Source organism: Lissotriton vulgaris, chromosome 10 (assembly GCF_964263255.1).
Source record: "Lissotriton vulgaris chromosome 10, aLisVul1.2, whole genome shotgun sequence".
Classification (NCBI taxonomy): domain Eukaryota; kingdom Metazoa; phylum Chordata; class Amphibia; order Caudata; family Salamandridae; genus Lissotriton; species Lissotriton vulgaris.
Genome location: NC_141698.1, coordinates 890005310 through 890031530, shown reverse-complemented (window position 1 = coordinate 890031530; position 26221 = coordinate 890005310). Strand labels below are relative to the sequence as shown.

General features: G+C 40.8%; 1 protein-coding gene across 3 annotated transcripts in view; it reads left to right on the top strand.

The window, feature by feature from the left end:
• Positions 1-26221, top strand: part of KRIT1 (KRIT1 ankyrin repeat containing) — a 346827-nt gene that overhangs the window by 44839 nt on the left and 275767 nt on the right. For all 3 annotated transcript variants that reach the window (XM_086941853.1, XM_086941852.1, XM_086941854.1), the window contains 2 exons: positions 19390-19549; positions 24344-24436. In XM_086941853.1, the coding sequence (XP_086797979.1) occupies positions 19390-19549; positions 24344-24436 (253 nt within the window). The remainder of the gene's footprint in view (positions 1-19389; positions 19550-24343; positions 24437-26221) is intronic.

The following is a 26221-nucleotide window of genomic DNA, read 5'->3' as shown; positions in this document are numbered from 1 at the left end:
AAACTAGTCAAAAAGGTGGCTCCTTTTAGAAAGTTTTGTGGAGATTCATCAAACAGTGCCAAAGTTATTAGGTACAAAAAATTTGCTTTTCTTATGGAACAGCTTACTACCCAGTGTGTATTATATAATATATATTCTTCAAAGCAAACTCTCAAAACTTCCTTCGTGGCGAAAAGAGAGAGACGGACCCAAACGGCTCAGGCAGGAAAATATTTAGGCAGGAAAATATTGATTGTTCTTTCCCTCTGCGACGCATTTGAAGCACGCTGTGCCCTTGATCACACTGAAAATCTAGCGTCCATTGTTTTGAAGTTTGCCAGGTGTCCAATCCTTTCGTGAGTCACATGACCACTTGCATAAACATAGAGAAGATACTTTGTACACAGGCATACAAGTTGTATTACCCTTGTGAAAAAATGCTGAAATAGCAAGACAAGTTTAACATTGTAAACCACATCAATGCTTGATTTTAAAGTGGCAATGTGAAAAAAATATATATATAAATATTCAATATAATACATGTTCTATTATCATTGTGGAACATATGATTAACCCAAATACATCAACAAATCCATAAAATACATAACTTAATAAATATGTAAACAATCATTGTGCAAAGCATCGCAATTTGTGCAAATTTTGCAAAAATATGGGTCTCTGGCGTAGCAGCAACAGTATCAAAGTAAATCCCTTTCCTGATCCACTTAAGAACATGAATATACATAAATATGAATAGATACGTGTAAAAAATCTTTTTGTCTGCATAGATGCATTTGAGTACATTGTCAACTAATTTTCAGCTAAAACAATGGTCAAGTTGTACTTTGGACAAACTGTCTGTATTCATTCTCATATGTCAATATGTGGTAATATTAAAGTGCTAAGTACTCCAAAAATACCTTAAAAAATTGTGTTGATAATCAATATAAAAAACCTTGGATTAAAAACACCTAACCTAAACTTCTATTAAAACACCATACTGTGAAAGTAATATTGGCTACAAACGGGAGTATGCTCTAGACCATAATCAAAAGTGTATCTAAAAACTGTAGTATAAATATCCGCTAATAAATCCCAAAATGAAAATTCACTCTCATATATACATGTGCATCAGGTGCAATGACCTTTCGTGTCTCATGATACTATGAATCTTCAGATATAAGAGCCTTAAAACAATCATTATCACTTAAGCAGAAAAACAACCTGGTTCATAGTACTCATAAATAATTGTACATATCTTCGGTAGTGTTCAACCCATTCGGTGCCTTGCTGTCTAATTCCAAAATTAAACGTGTCTATAATTTTCTTAACAACTTTTCCCTGTTGCCAACCCTTCTCAGTGAAGCAACTGCATTGATCACATAATATGAAAGACACTTCAATTTATTGTTGTGTACAGCTTTGAAATGTCTAGCGACCGGATATGCATTGTCATTATTTACGATCGCCCTGAGATGCTGCAAAATTCTGACATGCACCTGTAGCTTTGTGCTCCCCACATAACGCATGCCACAGGTGCACGCCAGAACATTTACAGCATACTCAGTTCTGCAGCAATAGCTACCTTTGATGGCCACACTCTTATCCGAAAATGGAGTACTGTAATGAGTGGTGTTGATGCTGAACTTGATATATATATATATTTGTTTCCTGCAATTGCTCGCTGTACACCAAAGCGAAGAGCCCTTTGTCACAGGCATTTTGCAGGAAAATCCAATCAATTACTGCAGTCGTTAAACAAGGAAGACGAAGCCATGTGCGATTTCAACTATGCGTTCTTCGTCAAACCGTCATGGCGGTTTAACGAATAAAGCATAGTTGAAATCGCACATGGCGTCGTCCTCCTTGTTTAAGGACTGCAGTAATATATATATATATATATATATATTTTATATAGTAAATTACTCATCTGAAAACATTAGGAATGTAGTGCTAACCCATCAATGCATAACTGAAGATCACTCCCAGAAACACCTACTTTCTCATTTTTTTCTGTTTTTAAAAATAAATGCAGTGAAATAGATTGTTATTTCCTATCAGTATTGATATGTGAAAATCAATAAAATCAAAACCAGGAACTCTAGTTATAAAGTTATATTTTAGACAATGACCGATGGGCGCATCTGTAGTTCAGCAGAGTACATGACTAAGTTCCTTCCACCTCCCACTGTTTAGTTTCTTCATGTTAGTCAATCTTTCAGTTGATCACTGGGGGACTAGCACCCACCATCATTGTAGTTGACATTTTTGCACGTTTTGGTCATTCTTATAGATGCTTCCTTTAAACTACGTGCCCAAGTAAAATTTTAACTGAGCACTAAGTATGACTGGAGACATTGGGAGGATACACCTCCTGTATGCCATTTGTACTCCACAGAGAGCAAGGCCACTATACAGCACGTGGTTCTGCACAACAAACCACCACTATTAGATCTTTGTTTACCCACCTCATGCTCCTCATGCCTGCATGTTGTCTCTAATTATTTAGTACATTGCATGTTGTTACAGAAACAGTCGATACAAAAGGGGATGATGGACGGAGCGTTTGAGCAAATGAAACACTCACCCCCAGTCAATTGATCTGGGTTTAATCCATCACCATTCTTTAGCTCACTCAGCCACCCCAGTTCAGACATGGCCATATGCAAATCAGTCTGACCCTGTGCCTCATGGGAACAGTCCAGCCCGAACTGCCAAGCCATGTCTTCCCTGGACCGGAAACAAGCATCCTGGGACCAGTTTCGGATTCATAATCCTCATCAGCCAGGCTATCTTGAATCCAGTGGCCAAGTGAGCAAGGGACTCACGTCTGAGCATACCCTGCCAACTTAGGGCGAACAAAGCGATACTAAAGGGGATGATGGACAGAAAGTTTGAGCAAATCAAACACTCACCCCCAGTCAATTAATCTTTGTTAAATCCATCACCATTCTTTAGCTCACTCAGCCACCCCAGTTCAGACATGGCCATATGCAAATCAGTCTGACCCTGTGCCTCATGGGAACAGTCCAGCCCGAACTGCCAAGCCATGTCTTCCCTGGACCTGAAACAAGCATCCTGGGACCGGTTTCGGATTCATAATCCTCAGCAGCCAGTCTATCTTGAATCCAGTGGCCAAGTGAGCAAGGGACTCACGTCTGAGCATACCCTGCCAACTTAGGGCAAACAAAGCAATACAAAAGGGGATGATGGACGGAGCGTTTGAGCAAATCAAACACTCACCACCAGTCAATTGATCTGGGTTTAATCCATCACCATTCTTTAGCTCACTCAGCCACTCCAGTTCAGACATGGCCATATGCAAATCAGTCTGACCCTGTGCCTCATGGGAACAGTCCAGCCCGAACTGCCAAGCCATGTCTTCCCTGGACCTGAAACAAGCATCCTGGGACCGGTTTCGTATTCATAATCCTCATCAGCCAGGCTATCTTGAATCCCGTGGCCAAGTGAGCAAGGGACTCACGTCAGAGCATACCCAGCCAACTTAGGGCGAAAAAAGCAATACAAAAGGGGATGATGGACGGAGCGTCAGCACAGCCCCATCAGATTCCAGAACCTTTTGATCCCAGTAGTAGGAGAGGGTGAATGTTGAAAATGGCTCTTTTTGCAGGGTTTCCCCAAACTTTTTGCTGTCCTCCACCTCTTTTTGGTGATTCCTTTTTGTTGGCTTTAGGGCTCTGAGCACTTTACTTCTGCTAATCAGTCCTAAGGTTCATGTACTCCTCCCCTAAAACATGTTAACTTTGGTCTATACCTGATTGGCATATTTAATCTACTTGTAAACCCCTTGTAAAGTGGTACACCATATAGCCAGGGCCTGTAATCTAAATGCCATTAGTGGGCCTGCAGAAACACTTCTCTTTGCTGACGCAGAGGTTGCTCGATGAGAAAGAATCTATAGCCTGCGCAGCTCGATGATGAAGCTTTGCATTGATTTCAACAGAGCCGACAAAGACTCGGACGGTCTCTGCATAGCTCAACGACAACGAGGTAGATGCTCAATGTAGTCAAAAACCCCATCCAAGGTATTTCTTCAGCTGGACCTGTCTGGGTCCTGTAGCCAGTTTGCTCTCCATCACGGTCGACCCAAACTTTGCCTTTGCACCGGTCCCTTGTGACCTCAAGTAACCTTTTGACCGCTTGTGATTTCTAAGCACTCTTTTCTCATTTTATCATTAAAATGTATATCTTGACATCTACTTATTGGGTGTTTGAAGTTTTGGTTTTGATTTAATCAGATAATTAATCTCTATTTTCCTGTACCAAGCTACCAGAGGGTGAGCACAGGTTAATTTAGAATGTGTATCTGACTTACCCTGACTAGGGTGGTGATCCCTACTTTGACATGGTGCAAACCTCTGCCAACTAGAGACCTTGTTTCTAACATTGAATCATATCCACCCTTCTCGCATCACTCAGTTTTGATCTCCCACTGTATAAATGTGATTGTTACCCTTATTTCTGCTTGCACTGTTCATTGTGACATTGACAGCTACTAATAGAAAACAATACTGCAGCTGTCGGGACAGAAAAAACATTGCACTCTTTCTCAAAAAGGCTTACGTGCTTGTCTGAGAAATGTTATATTATCTATCTCCACCCATAATTCTGTTGTATTTTTAGGCTAAGCATTTGCAATTTTCGGAAGTTGTGTTTTTAGACATGGGGAAAAACCATTGGGTAGAGACTCTCATTACTGAACAATTAACTCACACCACCAAAGGACATCAACTTTGATTGGTTTTGATCCCATTTTCCGCACGGAGCTTCAGTTCCGCATAAAGACTAACAGGATAGAAATAATACAGCACTTTGTTCAGCTCACCACTTCAGAGAGGCACAATTTTACATGAGTTCAAGAAAGCAGAGGTGATGCCTTCTTAAGCAGAATCTGACCTGGACCCGTTCAAACTACAGACCCATCTCGTAAATACTCTGTGTTGTTTGACCCCTCTTTAATCAGCTATCATCTCAAAGCACATGCTCTATACTCTGATTTATTCAGAGCTTATAATTTGCATTGGCTTGAATGCCCATGACGACCTGAAACTAAAAAGCAATCTCTGTGGCAACAGAATCTTTATTATTCTTGCTTTCTCTAAAGCCTTTAATCCAGTCGACCAATACAGCCTTCTAGCCAAACTACAGGATTGTGAAATCCAGCAGTCAACATGCATTGGATGGATCCAAAACTGTGGACATCCGATGCCATCTCTGAGGCACAGTGCACCCCCCTTTCCTCTATACAGACACTGACAAGGTTTTCAAAGGCTCTCTCACCTGCAGTTTTGGCTGTTATCTTTCTTGTACCAATCTTGGAGATTGCATGTTGCTGATAAGCTGATAGCAAACAAATCGTTTAAAAACAACAATAGCTCATCTTCACACAACACTCTTATTCTGTTCAAATCCTTCTAAGAAGTGAATCTCTGGATGAGCAACAACAATATCATATTCAGCTTGGCCATGATTGCAGTCATACCCGCTTTCTCACTCCCTCACCTCTTCCTTATCTTGCACGTCATTGAAATATCATTTTGTACATGTATCCAGAGAAGATGTCAATAACTGGTCGATTGTGCACTATCAGTATCTCACAGACACCTTCAAAGTAGCTCATTGCCTTGAGTTAATTTTTAAATAAGTACAAGGTCACATTTTAATTTTAAAGTTAAGGGAAGGCTTTGTTTATTTTACATCATTATCATCAGTCAAATTTATGATCCAGAGTGGGGTACAGAGGTGAAGAACTGAAACACTGAGGTATTTAACTCTCAAAAGACAGTCCCTGTCAACTCGGTATTGAAGGTGAAAACAAAATGATGTTCCTGAATGTTTTTAAATGAGAGAAAATTAAAATGAAGAATTAATGTAATCATTAGGTTAATTGTCTCCCAATTCAAAGTGTGACATTTACAAACCGCAAGCCTCTCACAGTGGCCAGTGGACACTGTGCAATATTTATAATAAAAAATATTTATATTTTTTCAATGGAAGAAATTTAAAGTGAAGAAAAACCTTTCTATGGACCATTAAGTCTTAATGTTTTTCTCTACTTTCAAATAAGCCAATTGCGTCTTAATGTTTTATGAAGCATGATTCTTCACTTTAAATTCCTCTCATTTAAACAATTGACTATTTTTCTGTTCTAAATATGGCACGGTGTCTACAGCACTGGGTGCAAGGTACCTGCTGTTTGTAAATGTAACACTTGGGGGGGAGAAAACTTAAATGATGGGTTTTAAAGAATCCATATAAGCATGAAGATAACTCTTCAGTTTAATTTTCTCCCATTTCAAATTGTTGCATTTACACACAGCAGGCGGCTTGCTCCCTGTAGCTAGTAGATGCGATGTCCTATTTATAACTGAAAAATAGAATAATAATCCATATTATGAAAAGTTGTGCAGGACACTTTTCTGCACTTAAAATTGTTCCCATTTAAAAAAATGGTTGTATATTTGTGTTACACATATAACGGTGCCACATATAGCGAAAAGTGTGTCCTATACCTCAAGGACCTATGACACAGGTTCTCATTCACGCTCGCACATATATCCTATTCATATGCACACATGTTCATACATCCCCAAGGACCACGCACTATGGCAGTGGCTTGGCCATCAGTAGCTCACAATGATTTTCACTGATCAGAAGTAGCTCTCACTACAAAAAAGTTTGGAGATATATAATTCTATTTGATATGTACATATGGAGACACACATTGGCATATGCTATTCATTACCATTGTTAAGTGTGGGAAGGGGCCATGACAGCGACAGGTGAACCCTCAAAGTGGGAGCAGATTTCGCTCACCTCCCTCAACAATGGAAATAACTAGCATATTACACTCTGCAGTCTGTATCTAGTGTGCCATACCATGTTATGCCAAGGGATTTTTCATGTCTTCTTTAAAATAATGTATTTAATCCAAAAGCAGGTTTGCTAAAATGTGCATTTTTTCAGTAAAGTAAATGCATGGTGAAGAGCCCCCTTCTCTATTAGGAAAGTTGTTTCTGTATGTATAGTCATTGTAACATTGGAATCTGTGAGAGAGTAAACTGTTTATTTCAGGTCAGGTTTGCCTCACTTTAATAATAAACATGGAAATGTGATTGTATTAGTACAGTTGCTCTGAATAACATATTTTATTGGGCCATCTTTATTTTCCCTTCCCTGGTCTAATTACATAAAATCACACAAACAAACTCTCCTTTTATGCCTAAGAATCTCAGTGTCCAAAATGATAGACTTCCCAAGACTGCTTTATTACTTCTTTGTCAAGCCTGTACAATTGCCTACATGCCTGATTGAGGATATTAATAGTATGCTATGGTTTTAGTATGGAGGGGTGCAGGAATACTTATTGTCTGAACAAATCGCAGCTGCCTGTAACAGGCGGAGGACTGTGCCTGTAATAGACGGAGGACTGTGGGCACCCAACCTTGGACTGTACTACCAACTGCGCAACTTTATTAAGTAGCTAGGTGGCTGGCATACCCTGCTGCAGGCTCATTATGGGATGGGTAGCAGAGAGGGAGAAGAGGCACATTTTTGTCTACTAAAACACTTTGACAAGCTTGTAAAATATTCTAGATTGTTTACAGTTTCAGCACTCACAAAAACTAAAGCCTGCTATTCCCCGGATATACCCACTAGGCCCCTACCAATAGCTGAAGGATGGGCAAAAGGATAGACATGCAAGCTTGGTAGGGTGGAGGTGTAGCCATATTTGTCAACCTCCTTAAGGATAACAAAGTTCATGAATTCCAGGGTCTCACATAGAAATATCCAATACATTTGGAACCATTTTACTCCTTCATTGCATTGCTGCAATTGAAAAAGAAAATGGGTTACCAACACAGAGACCACTGCAATACACACTGTAATATACTCATTACTAACCATGCTTAACTCATTCAAAGCAATAATATATAAAACCCTCAAATACATTACTAAATATAATCTAAGGACACTTAAAAAATATAGGCAGAAAACCTAGGCAAAGAAATGAATAATAATGAGTGGCAAAAGATCCAAGCATAAACCAAAACGGTAGGTAGAAAAGCCAAGTTAAATCTTCTGCAACTTAATGCACTGTATCATACAGATTTAAAGCCAACTAAATTACACAGGATTTTCCTTTGGACATCAGATAGACACCCTTGATGCCTGGTGTGTCACCCTGACTTATGCACATTTTGTGGGCCTGCACAACATTGATAACTTACTGCTCAAACATTTTTTGATCATATAAAGTAAGTAACACATCTTATTTATTTATTTATTTATTTTTGCCATTTGTTAAGCGCACGATTACCCTTAGGCGTCTTGAGCTGAATTTGAGCCCTAGAGTATTCCTCTCCAGGTCAAAGCAACGCACAATGGTATACCGATTTGATGACCTTGCTCTGTTCATGGCTAAAAGACCACTGGCAATACTATTGAACAGCAGCTATACCCGAAGTGAGGACAGTGGAAAAAGAACTTTATAGATGGGCAGAAGCAAAGTCCATGTTGTTAACTGCATTTGTAGAAGAGAGAACTCTCAACAGAGAATTCATGAGCGGGAAATGTATTTGACCCAGCTAGCTCACAAAGCTGACAAATGGAACCCAATGAAGACCTCAGGACATTCTGCCTAACATTGGAATAAAACCAGCCATGGCGGCTGCCGGTAAGAGCGGTGGATTGGTGGGGCCGGCTGGGGAGTGGGGGGATTTCCAGAGAAGACCACAAGGGAAAATTTAGATTTTTCACAGCCTGCTGGGCAGTAAATCTGGATTTTAATAAAGACACGGAGGCTAATATTATGCAAATCTCCTTTATTGCCACAGCTCAGCAGCAACAATTGAATAGAACTTAGGTGAACATTCTGAAGAGATAAAAAGTCCCTCTATGACCAGGTATCTTCCTTCTTTGTTAGGCTGTGAAGAAAAGGATTCAAAATGTAGAAATCGGGACTCCAAACGAAGAAAGTTTTTCAACTCGTAGTCCAAAAGGAACGAAATTCTTATTCTTATTCTGAAAGAAGAAGAAAAAATACATTTTCGTAGCATTGTTCAATCAAAAGGGTGGTTTTCAAACCAAAACAATTAGCGGGATAATATTAGCCTCCATGTCTTTAATAAAATCCAGATTTTCTGCCCAGAAGGCTGTGAAAAATCTAAATTTTATGGCATGACATGGAGGCCATATTATGCAAGTTTAAAGTGCATTAAGAACATTATCAATCACATAAGATTTTGGCCTAAAATAGCAAGTTTTAAACATATTATCATTTGACCAATCTGCTGCCCTAAGAATTTATTGTAATCCCCAACCAAGAAAATAGGCTTTGGAAGCTGACGCACCTCTGTGAGAATGAGCTCCAATGATAGAGGTGTCCACACCACTTTCATACTTCACTTCCTTCAAAAACCTTGCTAGAGTTGGTGACGAAACTCCCTTATGAGGAAACCTATAGGAAATTAATAATTGAATCTCCTTCATTCTCAGATTATGAGTTCTTCTCTCATATTCTTTCAGACATCTAACCACGCAGAGACTTTCATTCTGAGTAAAGAAGGGGTAAAAGATTGAGGAAGACATAGTTTTAATTCTCTTTTTTAGGTAAAAATAAACACCCTCTGGTTGAAAGGATCTGTTAGAAATATCAAGAGCTTTAACATCAGATGTTCTTCTAAAGGATACAAGACATAATAAAACAGTACGTTTAAAAGACATATGTTTCAAAGAGAGAGATGAGTTCTCACCCCAGGAAAATAGTGTACGAAGGGGCGTGGCTTGGCGACCGAACAAAATGGCTGCAGCCTAGGGAAGCTCCCGACACCCCGAAAGCCTGACACACAAATCCGGTACTGATCCTGAGTTCTGAAGCAGCCGTGTTGGTGACATAGTGGCAGTGTGGCCTCCGCCGCGGAGATCTCGATCCGGTGCGAAGCGCGGCGCTCCCATGACCGGGAACGCAGAGGGGGCGGAGCTGAGGCCTAATACCCAGATCTGAAGCCGGGACACACAGTGGCGAATAGGGCCGCACGTCGGAGCACGCACGGCGGCCTGAAGATAGTGCAGCGACCGGCTCCTGCCCCATACACCGGGGCTGGCGAGCTTAAGGTCGCAAACAATCCCTCTACCCGGCAGAGACTGTAAGCGGCGGGGCGCTGGGGGTAAACAACCGCCCCCCTCCCCCTCAGTGGTGAAACTAGAAAGCTCGGTGTCCGCGCCTGGTGTCAAGACGGAGAGAGAAGAAAGGTGGTGGGATGCCCAGACCAGTGGAGCGCAGCTGGTGTGAGAGTGCCCCTCGGACGCCAGGATGGCGGCCAGACGAACAGAACGGGCATTTAAGGGCGTGGACGAGAACTGGTGGCGAACCATTGGCAGTGAGTTGGTGCCAGTGTCATTTCGAGAAGCAACGAGTCTTGGCAGTTCGGGCGGCACAGACTGTCTGGAAGGGGGGAAAATGACCTCCAGGGGGGCAAGATAGGTACAAAATAACCGGATAGATAAATACACGCAGGCAAAACACCATCGGGGAGAGCCACCAGCGGGGTCCCCCCCCCCAAGGGTGATAAAAGTGACAAGACGGATGGGACTCAAAAAGAAGTCACATTACAGGACGTAATGACAACATTGCTACAAATGCAAACATCAATTGGCTCCATCTCAATGGATGTGTCTCTACTCAGGGCTGACCTCTCAAAAACTAGCAGTAGGGTAACGGAGGTGGAGGCCACAACAAAAACCCTAACAGCAGACACGGCTGCGCTACAAAAGCAAATACACGTGGAAAAACTAAACCTACAGCTATCTGCGAAGTTGGATGATCAGGAGGGGCGCTCTCGGCGCAATAACATGCGCCTAGTAGGTGTGCCGGAGAGTATTCGTGGACACGAACTGGATCTCTATGTGGAGGAATTGATCCAAACTAAGTTGTGCCCTCGCGGTCTATCTAAATTCTTTTCGGTCGAGAGGGCGCACAGGGTCCTGGATGGGAGGCCAAAACCGGGGGCCCCCCCAGACCAATTTTGGCGAGACTGTTCAACTTCCGGGATAGGGATGCGATCCTTCAGATATAGAACAGCACGTTATGACTCTACCCGGACTACACGGCGGCAGTTGCAGCCCAACGACTCAGTTTTACGGAAGTAAAGAAGGAACTCCCCAAAGAGGGAACTAAAATATGCGATGCTCTTCCCAGCAAAATTGAGAGTAGAATCTGAGGGAAGGGCTTGGTTTTTCGATTCGCCTGGAGAAGCTCTGGACTGGCTAGAGGGCTGGAGACCAGCGAACAAACATCGGGAGCAGAGGGAACGGCGGCGGCGGCCCTCCAGGCAAGATGAAGGCGAGGAGCGAGCGGAAGGGCCGCAGGACTTAAGCGAAAGACAAGGAGTAGGTGATAGCGAGGAGTAAGGGAGCGAAGGGCCGAGTCGACTCTAGAAACTGGTTGAGGGAAAACTGGAATCAGGAGGGATGCAGCACCACGGACAGTGAAACCTGGACCGTGAGGATTATGTAGCTGGGTCGTCGGGCCCATGCTGAAGTATGTTCAGAAAATCGTTGACTTGCTGTGGCAGGGTGGTGGGTCACTGCGAGGCTGGAACACTTAGCCTTGGACTCAGAAGAGCTTCGATTTCAGACTTCAGATAGGTATTGTACGGGTCGGGCCGGCGGGGGAGACGGGTTTCTTACCCCCAAGTTACAGAAGTTTACTAGTTCGGGAATGAAGCACTCTGCTCTGTTGGGGAGGCGGGTAGTTTTGAATCCGCGAGGCAGGGAGGGGGGTTGGGATGAGGGGGGAGTTCAAGGGGAGGGACGTGTCCCCAAGGTTCATGAACAAGTTGGTTGTTAGACAGAAATTGATGCACAACGGATCAGATCTGATTACAAAGATCCATAGATATACTTTGTTTGTACTCTCACAAGGCTGACACACACCAGCACACTAATACCACGAACACAGGGACCCAGGAGGTACAAAAGCGGACGCCACGACTAACTGTGCTTTCCTGGAACGTGAACGGCCTGGGGACAAAATAAAATGGGGCCTAGTGCTACAAAACATTAGGAGGAAGAATCCGGCAATAGCGTTGCTTCAAGAGACACACTTGCAAGGCAGAGCGGTTAAGGCACTCCATAGATGGGGGTTCCATATGGCGACACATGCTGAATTCTCTTCGGGATCTAGGGGGGTTGGTGTTCTGATTAACAAACGCTCACCCATGGTAGTGTCCAAGATGTATACGGACGATCAGGGTGGGTTTGCGGCTGTCTTGAGTCAGTGGGGTGGTAGGACATACAATTTGGTCTCAGTATATGTTCCACCAATGTTGCACCAAGGTACATTCGCGGATCTAGGGAAATTCCATCTAGACCTTCCTGAAGGGGAGCTGATTATTGGCGGTGATTTTAATGCTGTCATGGACCCGAACCTCGATAGAACACCGGTGCGAGTGGCAGGGCGCGAGTCACAAAGATTGAGAAACTTTGTAGAAGCATTGGGCCTGGTGGATATGTGGAGAACTAGACACCCTATAGATCAGCATTTCACTTTTCATTTGGGGTCACATACCAGTCTCTCAAGAATTGATTACATTTTTGCCTTGGCCACTGGGGTGCTGGGCATGCAGGACATCCAACACCTCCCAAGAGGTATATCAGACCACTTCCCGGTAGTATCACATACACATCGCCCGGCATGCAACCACCGGCGACCCTTTGCTCTGTATAAGGAGGATCCTGACACATGGGCAGAACACCTTGCCAGGGTTTTCAAAGAAGTAGTCCGGAAAGGGGTGATACCTGAAACCTGGAGATGGTCTTTAATATCCCCCATATACAAAAAAGGAGATTGGGCATTGCCTGGGAACTATCGATTATTAACCCTACAGGACACAGATGCAAAACTGTTTGCAGGGATTTTGTTGACAATTTTATCTGACTGGGCAAAGGACAACAGCATTCTCCCGCCTAACCAAACCGGCTTTATTAAAGGCCTAGGAACAGCTACTGACATCTTAGCCCTATCTGTTTTAATTGACAAAGCAATTACAAAAAGACAACCTTTGTATTTATGCTTTGTTGATTTTAAATCAACGTTTGATTGTGTGGACAGAGAACGTTTGTGAGGAAAACTACGCATACAAGGGATTCCTCCTTTGTTACTACACCTGATTCGTCTTCTGCATACACATACTTGGGCCAGAGTACGTATCGCTAATGGTCATTCACTAACCAAGGAAATACCAACAGTAGGTGGACTGAAGCAAGGGTGTGTATCGGCTCCTTTATTATTTACCTGTTTTTAGCCGATTTGACGGAGTCCTTGAACGACATAAATGCTCACCCACCTAAGCTTGCCAATAAACATATATCAAATCTACTCTATGCAGATGATGTCATTCTTCTAAGCAACACAAAGGTGGGCTTACAACGTTTAATACACGCACACTGGAATACGCCACAGAAAATAATATGGTAATAAATGAAACCAAATCTAGGAAAGCAAATGCTTTAACAGCTGCATTTGGTATTATCAAAAAGTCAACGAGTAATCTAATTTATCAACCACTTCTTAAGGTGATATCAGCTACATTATTAACATCTTTAACATACGGCAGTGAGGCCCTAAACGGGAAAGATGCAATGATTATTAACAATGCTATTTCAAAAACTTTTAGATCCCTCTTCCTCCTTCCAAAAAATGCATCACAAGCCCAAGTCAGGCTGGAATTCGGCTTGAATAATCAACTGTTCGCACGAAAGGGTCATATAATCAAAGTATGGAACAGAGTAAAAAATGATAAGGAGAACTTAATTTTGCAGCTTTTATGGAAAGAAATCGAAGGAAACAATAAATCATCTGCCTGGAAATACCTGGACAAGGCTCTGGATGAATTTGAGGTTAGGGGGATTTGGACCTCTACCATAACCCAGGAATCGTTTAAAAAAGGTGTGAACAAAACAACAGATTACCTATCATTGATAAGCGACAAAGCTACCTTTTGTTAAAAGGAAACATGCATGGTCCATAATAAATGGCTACACAAAAAAGAGGCCTCAGCAATATTTGGACACGGCATGATCATTGAGAAGTAAACAGATTTTCATCAAAGCACGATTTGGAGTATGGCCGGTAGAATCCCATGCACTACCTTGGACAAAACTTGAAAATAACATATTGTGTTGGCTGTGGTTATTTAATGAAAGAGGGATAAGGACATGCAGACAAGCATTGATTCGATGTCTTTGTTAAGACAATGTACCCATTAACTCTGCTTTGACAACATTTTTAACAATAGTATTGAAAAAATTAGAACAATATGACATTGGATATTATAATGATTATATTCTCCATTAACTCTTAACATATGAATTTCTTTTATTTAAGCAGCTTTAATAACGAATGAATATAATTTTAAAGATTTACTGTTATTTAAAATCCAATTTTAATGATGTATTGTAATTCAAATGTACATAATGGAGTATTTGCGTTTTTGTAAAGATTTTAATTAATCAATCAATAAATATAATTCATTCATTCGCAAGTATTATGTTGGACCCTGAGGCCTTAGATGCCTCTTCCAAGCTTCCAGTTCCCCTCATTTGTGTATCTTCTACATTGGTGTCAAAACCAGAAGTGCAGGATAGCTCAATTTCATGTTCATAGCTATCATCGCTGTCTATGTGAATAGGAAGCTCTGGGCCTTTATCTTGCCCATCTGGGGTGCCCGAGGCACCATTCTTTTCACTGCCTCGAAGGCGTGTAGAAGTGGAGGGGTTTTTTTTGCGTCTTTTTTGGTTTGTTTTCCTCCTAAAGCCCTCTTTTTAGTAACTTTAGATGCCCCATTAAGTTTACTTGTAGAGGGGTTAGAAGATAAATTAGATAAGGACTCTAATTTTTTATTTATAGTGTCATCAATAGAGTTCAAGGCTTTCTCAAGAGCCTTATTAACAAGCTCTTCCAATTTTTGTTCAATATTAATTTGAGATGGGGTTGTAGACATTGTAGTATTTAGTATATAAATATAGGTTAAGTTGTCCCTTTTTTTTTCTTTTTCTTTTTAAAGTTTCCAGATGGAAGTAAAGGGTTAATAAAAGGATCCTACTGTGAGGCGTTGTTTTAAGGAAGATAAAAGGTTAAATGGGAGGTTAAAATGGGCAGATTTGTTGAATTGATGGTTGTCGAGTGAGCTCCGACGAGAGAAAACAGCTGGTTGCGATGACAATCGTTATCTGTTTACCGGTGTCTTAAATTTGGCAGTTAGGTTTATCCCAACTTGTCAAAATGCCCTTCCTATAGAAAAGAAGTAATAATGTCCCAAAGAGCTAAAATGGTGGTCACGCACGCAACTGCGCGTGCGTGACTGCCTATTAAGGTACTATCCTCTAGTTTAAGTTTCGTGATGCCTTCACGATGCTGTGCTCGGGTTAGGATTAAGATCGGGCCCGTCGGAGTGAGGTTTTTCCCTCTGAAAACAGGGATGACGGAGGGAGAAGTGGGACCGAGACGTGGGACAGAGTGGCAATTTAAAGCCTTCTTGGTCCGCAAGTGAGCAATTGTGCGGGAGTGCGAGGACGGAGCCGGTCCAGAGCTTTTTTAAAAAACACGATAGTTATAATTAGAAAGGACTAATCCGGTTCGAAGTAAAACCGGAGAGGGAAGTGAAGGTGCAGGTGGGAGGGGTATTAAGACCCATATTAGGAGGAAAGTTTAAGAAAAATTTAAATAAAAGGTAGAAAGTGTTCTTACTGATAAAGAAAGCATCCATCAGGTATACAAGGTTGAAGAGAGTCACATATTATCATAAATGATTACAAAACATGCCAGTCATACAATAAATAGTCAAGTAATTAATTAAATAAGTAAAAGTACTGAGCTTATAAGGGTAGTACTTATCTTTCTGAGCAGCAGCAACAAAGAAGGAAGATACCTGGTCATAGAGGGACTTTTTATCTCTTCAGAATGTTCACCTAAGTTCTATTCAATTGTTGCTGACCACAAGGGAAAATTAAATAAATAATAAACTTTCCCTCGTGGTCGCCTCTCGAAATATCCCCCCACCCCAAAGCCGGTCCAACAGCTCTTACCTGCAGGCGCCCCGGCTGAATAAAACACATATCCAAAGCAAACTGTGCTAGCTGAGGAGGTTTTCATTAACAAAGGGAGGGACCAACCTTACAAGATTAATAATGTTCAACTGGGGTAACAAAAATGTGAAAAATAATCTTTGATGTAAGTTTCCATTGATAACCAATCTGGGAATTTACACGTTAGAGTATTGGGTCTGTAGATTACATCTGAAATGAAAATGATGAAACAGACCATGGATGAATATCTAAGAAATACAGTGGTGTCTGCCATGCCTTAAGTTGAAATATCACCTCATCATGTAGTCTGCAAGTGAGATTTTGAAAGAAACATGCACAGACATGTTCTTCAGCAAGTATTATATCTATTTTCCCAGTCCACAGTGGATTATGTGTAGGAATTTTGGTCAGAGTTCAAAGGACGGTACACTTTAAAGTCATAGTTTCCCTTTTTTACTCACATACCCATACAAGTAAATATTGATAAACAATTAATGTACCATTTCATTTATGCTGGATCCTAAAATAATTGATACGTCAGTGTCTGCTTCATGTTTGCGTTTCCATGTGCAATGGATACCTATTTTGTTGTTAGAGGTCTTTGAATGAAGAATATGCATAGCTCACATGAGAGGGATAAAAGATGTGCAAGTTTGGGTCAAAGTGAGTAACACACTATTGTCGCCTTCAAGTCTGTCACATGTCAGGGATTGATATGGTGGCTTGAAGTCTGGATGTAAAAGTTTCAACTCTGAGAGTTTTTTGAGGATCTGGTAGAGTCAGCCATATATCTTGCTGGTATCTCTGAAAGGCTGCTCAGTCTAGGTTAGTCGTACAGTTATAAGCTGATGTCTTTGAGAGACCACCAGCACAACTATCCTTTAGTCAGATGTCCTACTCAAATCTCTGGCCCATGAAAAGCTTGAAGGCCTGTACCCTGCAAGTCTGATGAGAGCTCAGTCATCAGGTCAGTCCTTCTTACAGGCAAGTAATACAGAGGCTAGAGACTGTTGCATGCCTTGGACAAGACCTTATTACCAACTTCTACGTACACCCAACCCCACATACACTGCTGTTGGTTTTTGGTCTGGAATCAGACTCTGTACCTAACACCACACCGCACAGTTGTTGCTCAACCGGAGACCACCTCTGTTTAATTTCAAGAATGATAGCTCCCGAGTCCTTCTGGAGAATCTGCAGTGCCCAGAGAGCTTCCATAATCTACAAATCCCACAGCAAAATCTTTTTTTTGAAAATTAATTTGAATGTCAGGGTGTTACTTCCCGCCTCCCCAACTTGACCCCCGCATGAGCCTGTGAGTCTGGGTATGCTCACCATTTCCACTTGTGGTCTGTTTGTTTCCACAATGCTTAGGTCGCCACATTTGGAAACTGCAGTTGAAGCAGATATGTTTCAGTGACATCCAGAGTTTGCAGATTCATGGCTGCCGCTCCGAATCTACAGTGGACGACAGGACAAAATCTTCTCTTGCGCAATGGCGTTGCTTTCTTTCTTTGTATCTTTCTTTCTTCGAATTGATAAGAAGCTTAGATATCTTTAAAATTAAGCATTCAGTTCCATACCTGCTTGATAGCTTTTTGTAAAGCATATATTAAAAGAATACTTAGACAAAACCAAGCAAAGGCACAACAACTCTGCATAAACCTCTAGTTTCATGCCAGATTTAGTATAGTTCTGTATTCATTTTTATCTGATACAAAAATGTATATTTTGCGTGATCTTAATTTGGTGTTAGATGAGAGGCGGTGCATTGGGCATGGATGTACTGTAGTAGTTGCCAAGTGTGACTTCTGTGCTCTTGTTACATGTCAACCTGTTGCATGCTTCTGAATGAGTGTTTATTGGAGCGCACATCTCACAGACAAAAGCCTCAGCACTATGAGAAAATATGATGCAGTGTGGTTAAAAGCATTTTATACTTGGTACAATACCCACACTTAAATGAATTAATTGATGTACCCTCCTCCTACAGTACCAGAGCACAGGTAACCCTGGAAAAGGGGGGCGGGGGATCTGAGCACACCATTCTTCTTTTAGTTTTAATACACACTCATCTGCCATTAAGAACATCTTAAAAATCTGCACATATAAATACTTGATGTACTGGAGAAGTATGACTCTGTTAAAGATATTTCACTTACTCTTTCAGTTCAGTTCAAAATGCTTTTATTCGGTTTGTCAAAACACAACCATATAAGCAGAACAGTAAAACATACATCCATTAAAAAAAAACATTAATATAGAGTTAAAAAACATCAGAGATACAAATTCTCCATTACAACTCATGATAGAAAACAACACTAGGTACCAAGGAATAATTATCATTAATATGCTATACATCCCTCCTTGATACTATACATATGTACCATACCATGCACCTTATGTGCAAATTTAGCAATAAATTAATAGTTAGAAAAATGCTATACAAATTCTACGAGAATTATTTAAAGGGCAACAGTATAAAAAGTGCTTAATTCTCCAGTATTTGTACATGTACAGACAAGATGAAATAACTTTGTGTAATTTACCAGATGGTTATATCAAAGAATTATAGATTTCCTTGCGGCTATACATTTCATTATGTACGTTGCAACGAAGAAGCAAATGTCTGGGCTTTCTAAGGACTACATTAATTTCATAGCTGATTTTGTGGAATGAGCATTATGTTTTAAAAAGATAGGTTTTAGGTAAAATTTCCTTAAAAAATGATATAATTTACAAAACAGTAAAAAGTGACAGCAGCGTTGTCTTTAGGTGTGATCGCAAGGGCATACAGAGTTTGTACTAGTTTTCATGTGCGGAAATGCCATCAAATGATGCACAATTCCTAGCCTGAGACGAGTTAAAACAAACCGATGAGAATTGCGTGTGACTATGGATAGGTAAGCCTGGAAGCCTTTGTTTGAATTTAGTGCCAAATGAAAAACAACAGTGGGTAGCTTCCTGAACTGCCTTTCTCTAACCTCCTTCTTATATGATAAAAACCTTTCTTTTAGTTCCTTCCTAGTGATTGAAGCTGCAAACTCCGGTGCAGAAAGGATATTACAATCGAAGAGGAGGTTGTACCAGTAATGAATATATTAAAGCCACTAGATATGGGAAAAGTGATCGAGCCTCAAGCAGTCTCTGATAATTTTTTGTGTAAATAGCGTTTCAGTTTTCGACCATATAGATCGCCAGAGTGTCAAAGGGCGTAATGCTGCTAAATCCGAGAAGTAATTTATACCTACTTCCTCATGCACACGTTCGGTTGATGCTTTCATTCTTTGTGTTTTTAAGATATTATTGATTGAAGTTCCAATTGAAGGACAAAAGAAAAAGAGAAAGAAAGTCTTGTTAGAAACCAAAATTTCGATGGTGAATGATGTGACTCAGGAAATCTTGGAGTATGTTGCAGAATCTACGAAACCAGTTTCAGCAACAAGCCAGGGTATTCGAGGTAAAGGAATATTTTTCATTAACAAGTTTGTTTTTTACCAAACACTTGCTTGAGGTCAAAAAGCATCAATCATTGTTGTCAAATGGAGAACAGACAATCTGCTCTCATTATAATTCTAGATGATTGTAAGATATCTCAGTGCATGATTTTGCAAAACACAAGTTCTAAAATGTATTTTAAAGTCCTACAAAAAGTGTTAAAGACAAATGAATGGTGCATTTTTTAGCCTTTCATATTGTCTGTTTCCATTCTAAAAACAAGTATATTTTGCTTTCAAGATATCTAAATTAATTAAAATGAGACTCCTCAATGTGTCAATAGTTCATGAATGTAGTGGTGAAATGCATTAGTTGATCTGGTATAATGGCACAAAGAGTTAAGCTGCTGGAAGAGCCAAGCCGTTGCAGTTGGGCCCATTAGTTGAGACTGTTACTTTGAGCTTGTAATATGATTAGATTTTCTGGGTGGCTGTTATAAGGGACATACAACCACAATTAAACAGATTAAAATGAGTCATATGAATTGTGGTGTAGACCGGAAATATTGTGAATTTAGAAAAACATCAAGCTGCAAAACCTTTCTTGCATAGAACTTGCCCCAACTTTGTTTTCAGTGCACCTTGTGTGTGAACATATAACTAACTGCTTTTTAAAGACACTTGCAAATACTTTGTCTCTTTTCCATAAAGCGACAAGTGAATGAATTTCAGGTAAATAAACAAAGTAAACCTGCCTGATATTTGTTTGCCTGTGTTTGTTGGAATGCTTGAGGACCCCAAACTTTTGCTGAGATCTTAGAACCAGTTAAATGTCTATCATTAATGCAGCCTTTGCAGAAGTGACACCAGCCTCTCTTTCAGGTATTCGTTCTGCTACTACTGACTTGTTCTAAACTGCTGAGAAGAAGTAGCTTGGATGTTACTTCCGTGCCAAGAGTAGTATAAGCCACTGTAAATAAGCGTGGAGGATGTTAGCTTGCAATGAGTACTTTATGTGGACTGCACATATCTCTTGGATTGTTTATTTATTTTTATAAATGAAATAGTTGCCAACCTAAAGAGACCGGTTTTACCTATAGTTATACCAGTAGGGCATGGGCACCTTGAGTAAAATTGGGACACATTAGTCCATGAAAAAGTGTGAAGGCCTTGTGGGAGTATTACTCACATAGAGATGCAGGAAGAATCAAATGGTAGGCTCTACTCTGCGGGCCACGGATTTACTTACATGGGTAAGTCAATCAATAATTGTTGCCCTCCCAAAGGCTGTACTGTAAAAATAAATAGACAGAGTCAGGGGTGGTGACTACCCATAAAATAATGTGGTGCCTAGGTTGTATCATGACTGCCGCAGAGGAACACACATGTGCTAATATCAATCAATGATTGTAGCCTTGAAGAAAATGACAAATCAGGAAGATCTGCCCCTCCCTCCATAACACGTTCATGACCCCCTGGTCAACACTATCAGATCTCACAGACTCAACATCATCTCCTACGCCAACGACACCCAGCTCATCCTCTTGCTTTCAGAAGACCCCTACCCCACCACTAGAGCCAACTTCCACAGATGTATGATGAACGTCGCTGTCTGGATGAAGGACACTGTCTCAATCTCAACATGGACAAGACGGACGTCATCATCTTCGGGAACAACACCTCGCCATAGAACAACGCATTCTGGCCTGCTGAACTCGCCCATCCCCCACCCAACAGACCACGCCCACAACCTTGGCATCATCTTAGACAGCAAGCTATCTATGAAGAAACAGGTAAATGCTGTCTCATCCGGTTGCTTCCACACCCTACGCATGCCTGCAAGATCTTCAGATGACTCCCAGTCAACACCAGAAGGACAGTCCCACAGGCCCTCTTCATCAGCAGGCTGGACTATGGGAACACACTCTACTTAGTAATCACAGCACACCTCCTGAAGAGACTACAGACAATACAAAAATCAGCAGCTAGACTCCTTCTCGACCTCCCTAGATGGACTCACATCACAACCCACCTCAAGAAGGTATACTGGCTCCCGATCCAGAAGAGATGCCAATTCAAGATGTTGACCAATGCATACAAAGCCCTGCACAACGAAGGACAAGCACATATCAACAAATACATGACCTTCCAATAACCGACCAAACACCTAAAATCCACCTCCCTCTTCCTCCCAAACACCCCACAGATCCACAAGGCTGCAGAGGAGGACGCTCCTTCTCACACCTGGCGACCAAAGCTTGGAACGATCTCCGCCTGCACTTCAGAACCGCCTCAACGCTCCAGCAATTCAGGAAATGACTCAAGATCTGGCTGTTCGAATGAACAGACCACAACACAGCAGCTACCAGCGGCTCACGGTTGATTTGCTGCGTTTTATAAATCCTTGATTGATTAATTGAAGTACAAGGCAAAAAAATAGATAAAAACAATGATGTCAGCCAATGCTTAAAGGTACTTACAGTAAGGATGGCGAATGCCTCTTTGTCAATGTAGCACGTGTTCGCACCAGGCTGTTGTGCCACTGGTTAATCACATTGGGAGTAAGCGTGGTGAGCCAGCAGGCAGGAAATATTTGCACAGTGTGAAAGTGCAAAGGAGTGCCAGCGGCTGAAATGGCCAAACAGAGCAGGAGAAGTGATAAATATCTGCCTCATGCTGCTAGTACCAATGGATATTGAATCCTTGTACACAAATGTTCCCCAAAGGGAAGAAATTGAGCTAATCAGTACAATATTGAACTCTAGATTATGTGCTTTGTTAGATTCTACTGACTTTATCATATAACTGCCTAAGTAGCCACAATTTATTTATACAGTAGAGCCTACCGTTGACATATGATTGATCCTTTTATCTACATGAGTAATACCAGACTTCTGTTATTCTCTACTAGCACGTCACACACTTTCATGGACTAATATGTCTCTATTTTACTGTAGTTGTCCCAGTTTCAACCCTCTGCAGATGATGTCCTCACCTAATCATTGAGAGGTCGTAAAGCTGCTGACAACACCTCAAACAGGCTGTTTTCTTCTAAATAAATTATTTGAGTCTTTGTAATGTACAATTGAATCTAATACATAGCCGTCTCAGTTTTGTATTTGGTACCCTTTGGCTATGTCTTCACAGTTGATCACTTCTGTTGTATTCAACTGTGAGCACTTGGGGCACTGACCACTGTGCCCGGTTAGGATATTGTCTTTTACTATATACTCGTTCGTCGTAAACTATTAAATCCATATATGTGATCTAATAGGCTAGTTTTTCATTAACCCCCAGATGCATCAACAACCCAATTTGCGATTCCTTAATAGCGAAAAATACCGATTCGCTATTAAGGAATTGTAAAATGGAATGCATCAAGAAATCACTTAAAAAATAGCGATTTCTTAGAATTCCTTATTTGCGACTCGCAAATTGCAAGTCGCAATTAAGGAATACCTCCCCATTCATTCCTATGGGCCTAGAGGGCCATAGGAATGAATGGGAAGACAATCTCAATTTGCGAATCACAATTAGCGATTCGCAAATTGAGATTGCGATTTCAAGGGTGCAGGGGTGTCCAAAGGACACCCTGTTGCACACCTGAAATTGATATGTGCACATATGTTGCGCACACACATGCCCTTAGGGCATGTGTGTAAGCAACATGAAACTTTGAAAAATGCACTTTAGTGCATTTTTCAAAGTTTTTGCAAATTACCATGAAGTTGTACTTTATGGTAATTTGAGTGCTCTATTAGCGAATTCGCTATTTTAAAAACTTTCATGCATTGCATTTAAGGAATCTGAAATTGAGATTCCTTAAATGCAAATAATCGCAATTTAGCGATTTCTAAAATAGCGATTTTTGCATTTGGGATGATGCATCCCAAATGCAAAAATACCGCTTGCAAAGGGCCAGATTCTCAGAATCTGGCCCTGTGCGAGCGAATTTTTGTTTGATGAATCTGGCCCTATATCCCTTAGCTGGAATTATTATGTCTGTAAATTGTATTTCCTTAAAATGGCTTTATCTTTGAATCATTACTTAGAATGAGTACCCTGTAAACATTGTTTCTTTAATATTTACAGTTTAAAACTTAGCATACAAATAACAGGTTTAAATCCCTCCTCTGGGTCATTAGATCAGTAGGAGACTTGAAGTTCAATTGACTTCCTTCTTGATGACCTGCTCCTCAAAACGTTATCAAATGCTGTCAGTAAATCAACATATATCAAACGTATAGATAACTCACAAAACCTGACAAGCAAGGTGTATTTCACTTTGATTTTGTGAAGTGGGGAGAAGTTACTTAATTTGTTACATAAGCGCAGTGTAAAAGAAGAAAGAGTGATTCCTAGACCTCATGTTTGCTTTGTTTTAAATTTGCTGATCTGTGAGAAACTTGTGCACGTCTGTAGTGCTAGATTTGCATATGTTATACATTCACATTGAATCCACTTGTATTCCTCGATTGAAAAATATAGTTAGAGTAAATGTGGGCAGAATTAAAGCATCAATAGCAATAAGGTCTGTTTTCCAACTGAATATCCTTATTATTTTAATGTCAAATGCATGTTTTTAAATTGGTTAAAGATTAATCCAGATCAGATTACAAGATTGCAGGAGAAACCAAGTGACTCAATCTAATACACCAAACTACAAATCTAATGTTAGTAGTACAAACATGCTCTTTGTCATAGTCTAACTTGCAATATTTAAATATATTAATGTTTATGTGACTATTTTTGGATGATGTATCTGCTTGGGCAGGCCAGAAAGTCTGAAACAACTGTATTTGTATATATACAATTAGGAAAGCGAGTGGTGTTCCTGAAGAAGTTCCCTCTTGACGGAGAGAAGCTTGGCAAAGAAGCATCTTTTTATGTTGTCCCAATAGCTGTGAAAGGTAAGTTATGACTGTTGGTGAATTTGTCTGAACGTTCAAAGGAATAATGTGTTACTTTTAATTTAACAACATACATTGACTATTTTACTGTGGGTTTTAATTAAATACTGTAGGAAACCGCAAGTGAATTTAAAATAGGGACCTCTTAAAATATTTTGGTCACACTCACCGTGAGGTGAGTATCCTTTCTCAAAAGAAAAAGGATATTAAAATAGAGGTTTTTTAAAGGTCAGGGAAGTATACACTGCATAACAGATCTGGGAAATCAATCAAGAATGCTGGATTCCTCATTGTATTCAAGCTTTGACATTGAAATGAAAAGAAAAAAAATTCTGAACACGTTTATCAGCAATAGGCAACATTTAATATGTTTCCAAATCCGTGTAAAACATGCATTTATAATGTTCACTTCTCCACAACTCGGGCCACATCCAGTCCATTGTGTCATGCCATACCACCTCAGACAGGAACCAGCCATGTGCAAATCAGTGTTGGTGCTACACCAATAGGACCAGTCTAGTCCAGTTTGCCAGGGCAAGTCCCCTCTGAACCAGAGCATAAACAACCACAGACTGGCTGCTTTTTGTTAGGTATCATTGTTGAGACATGACTCCCGAGAGGCAAAACAGAATGCTCCCAAATACCGAAACCTCTCAAAGCAGGTCTCGGATAGTCTCTGCATGCCTCGCAAGACGCTGAGATGCAGGAAACACATGGAGAATGAAGCCAGAAGCTGCAAACGCATAGCTTTCCTGCTCTTTCCGACTCTGGCTGTTTATAGAGATGGATCCACGCTGCGGGGCAAAAGGGTTAGTCACATACATGCACACCAAAAAGCAGCACAATACAATAACATTCAAGCAAAAATATGGCAATATTCAATTAAATAAGTGACAATACATTTCAAAGGAAGCCGGCCATGTTTAGAGGCACCAAACAAGTATACCCTACACCAAGAGCCAAGCTCATGGCAAGGGAATATGGAGAGCTAACTGGCTATTGGAGCAGTGAAGAAAGAAGGGAAGTCCATTACTGTCAGGATGTTATGACTTGATATACTATGATTGGTGGCTTTTGGAACTACCATTGTCCGTAATGTTCTTGGGAAAGGTAGTTTGCTTACATGTTTACTTGAATAAGCTACTATTGGAGAATAAAGCGTTTTCAGACCAGCAAAATCTGAGCCACTGTCCCTGACATAGACTCTGAGGAAAGTGCATATGAAGCAAATCCTTGTAGATGCTCTACTGTAGAACTAATTGACTTTTTATACTGAATGCTAACATATACCCCCAGAAATAATTTTCAGTTGTTATTTGTTGCAAACATTGAGGCCTTGTATTTCACAGTATTTCGTTGCATTAAGGTTGACTACCAAGTTTTTAAATCAGAAATTTCTGTATTTGGACCAATATGGTATATTCTGTATTTTTATTAGTATTCTTTATTTATTCATGCACTTCAACGCTTGATGAAGTGGCATTTCTTTTATTGCAAGAAGGATTACTAATCATCCTTTTTGCTATGAGTTGTTTTTGTTTATGATTCTGGCTTACTGCCTCTGTCAAATCTTTGTTGACACACTCATATCTGCTTTTGGCAAGGGGCACTGCTCGGAAAAAAAGCTTTGGGCCTCAAAATAGATTCTCATAAGAGAGGGATCAGGAAGAAAGACTTAACCCGAGCGCCTCTGAGATGATTCCCCACAGCCTCCTCTGGGGCGAATGCCCTCCTCATGCAGAACACTCCCTCTGTGGCTCCTGCTTCTTCCTGGCGCCTGCCTCT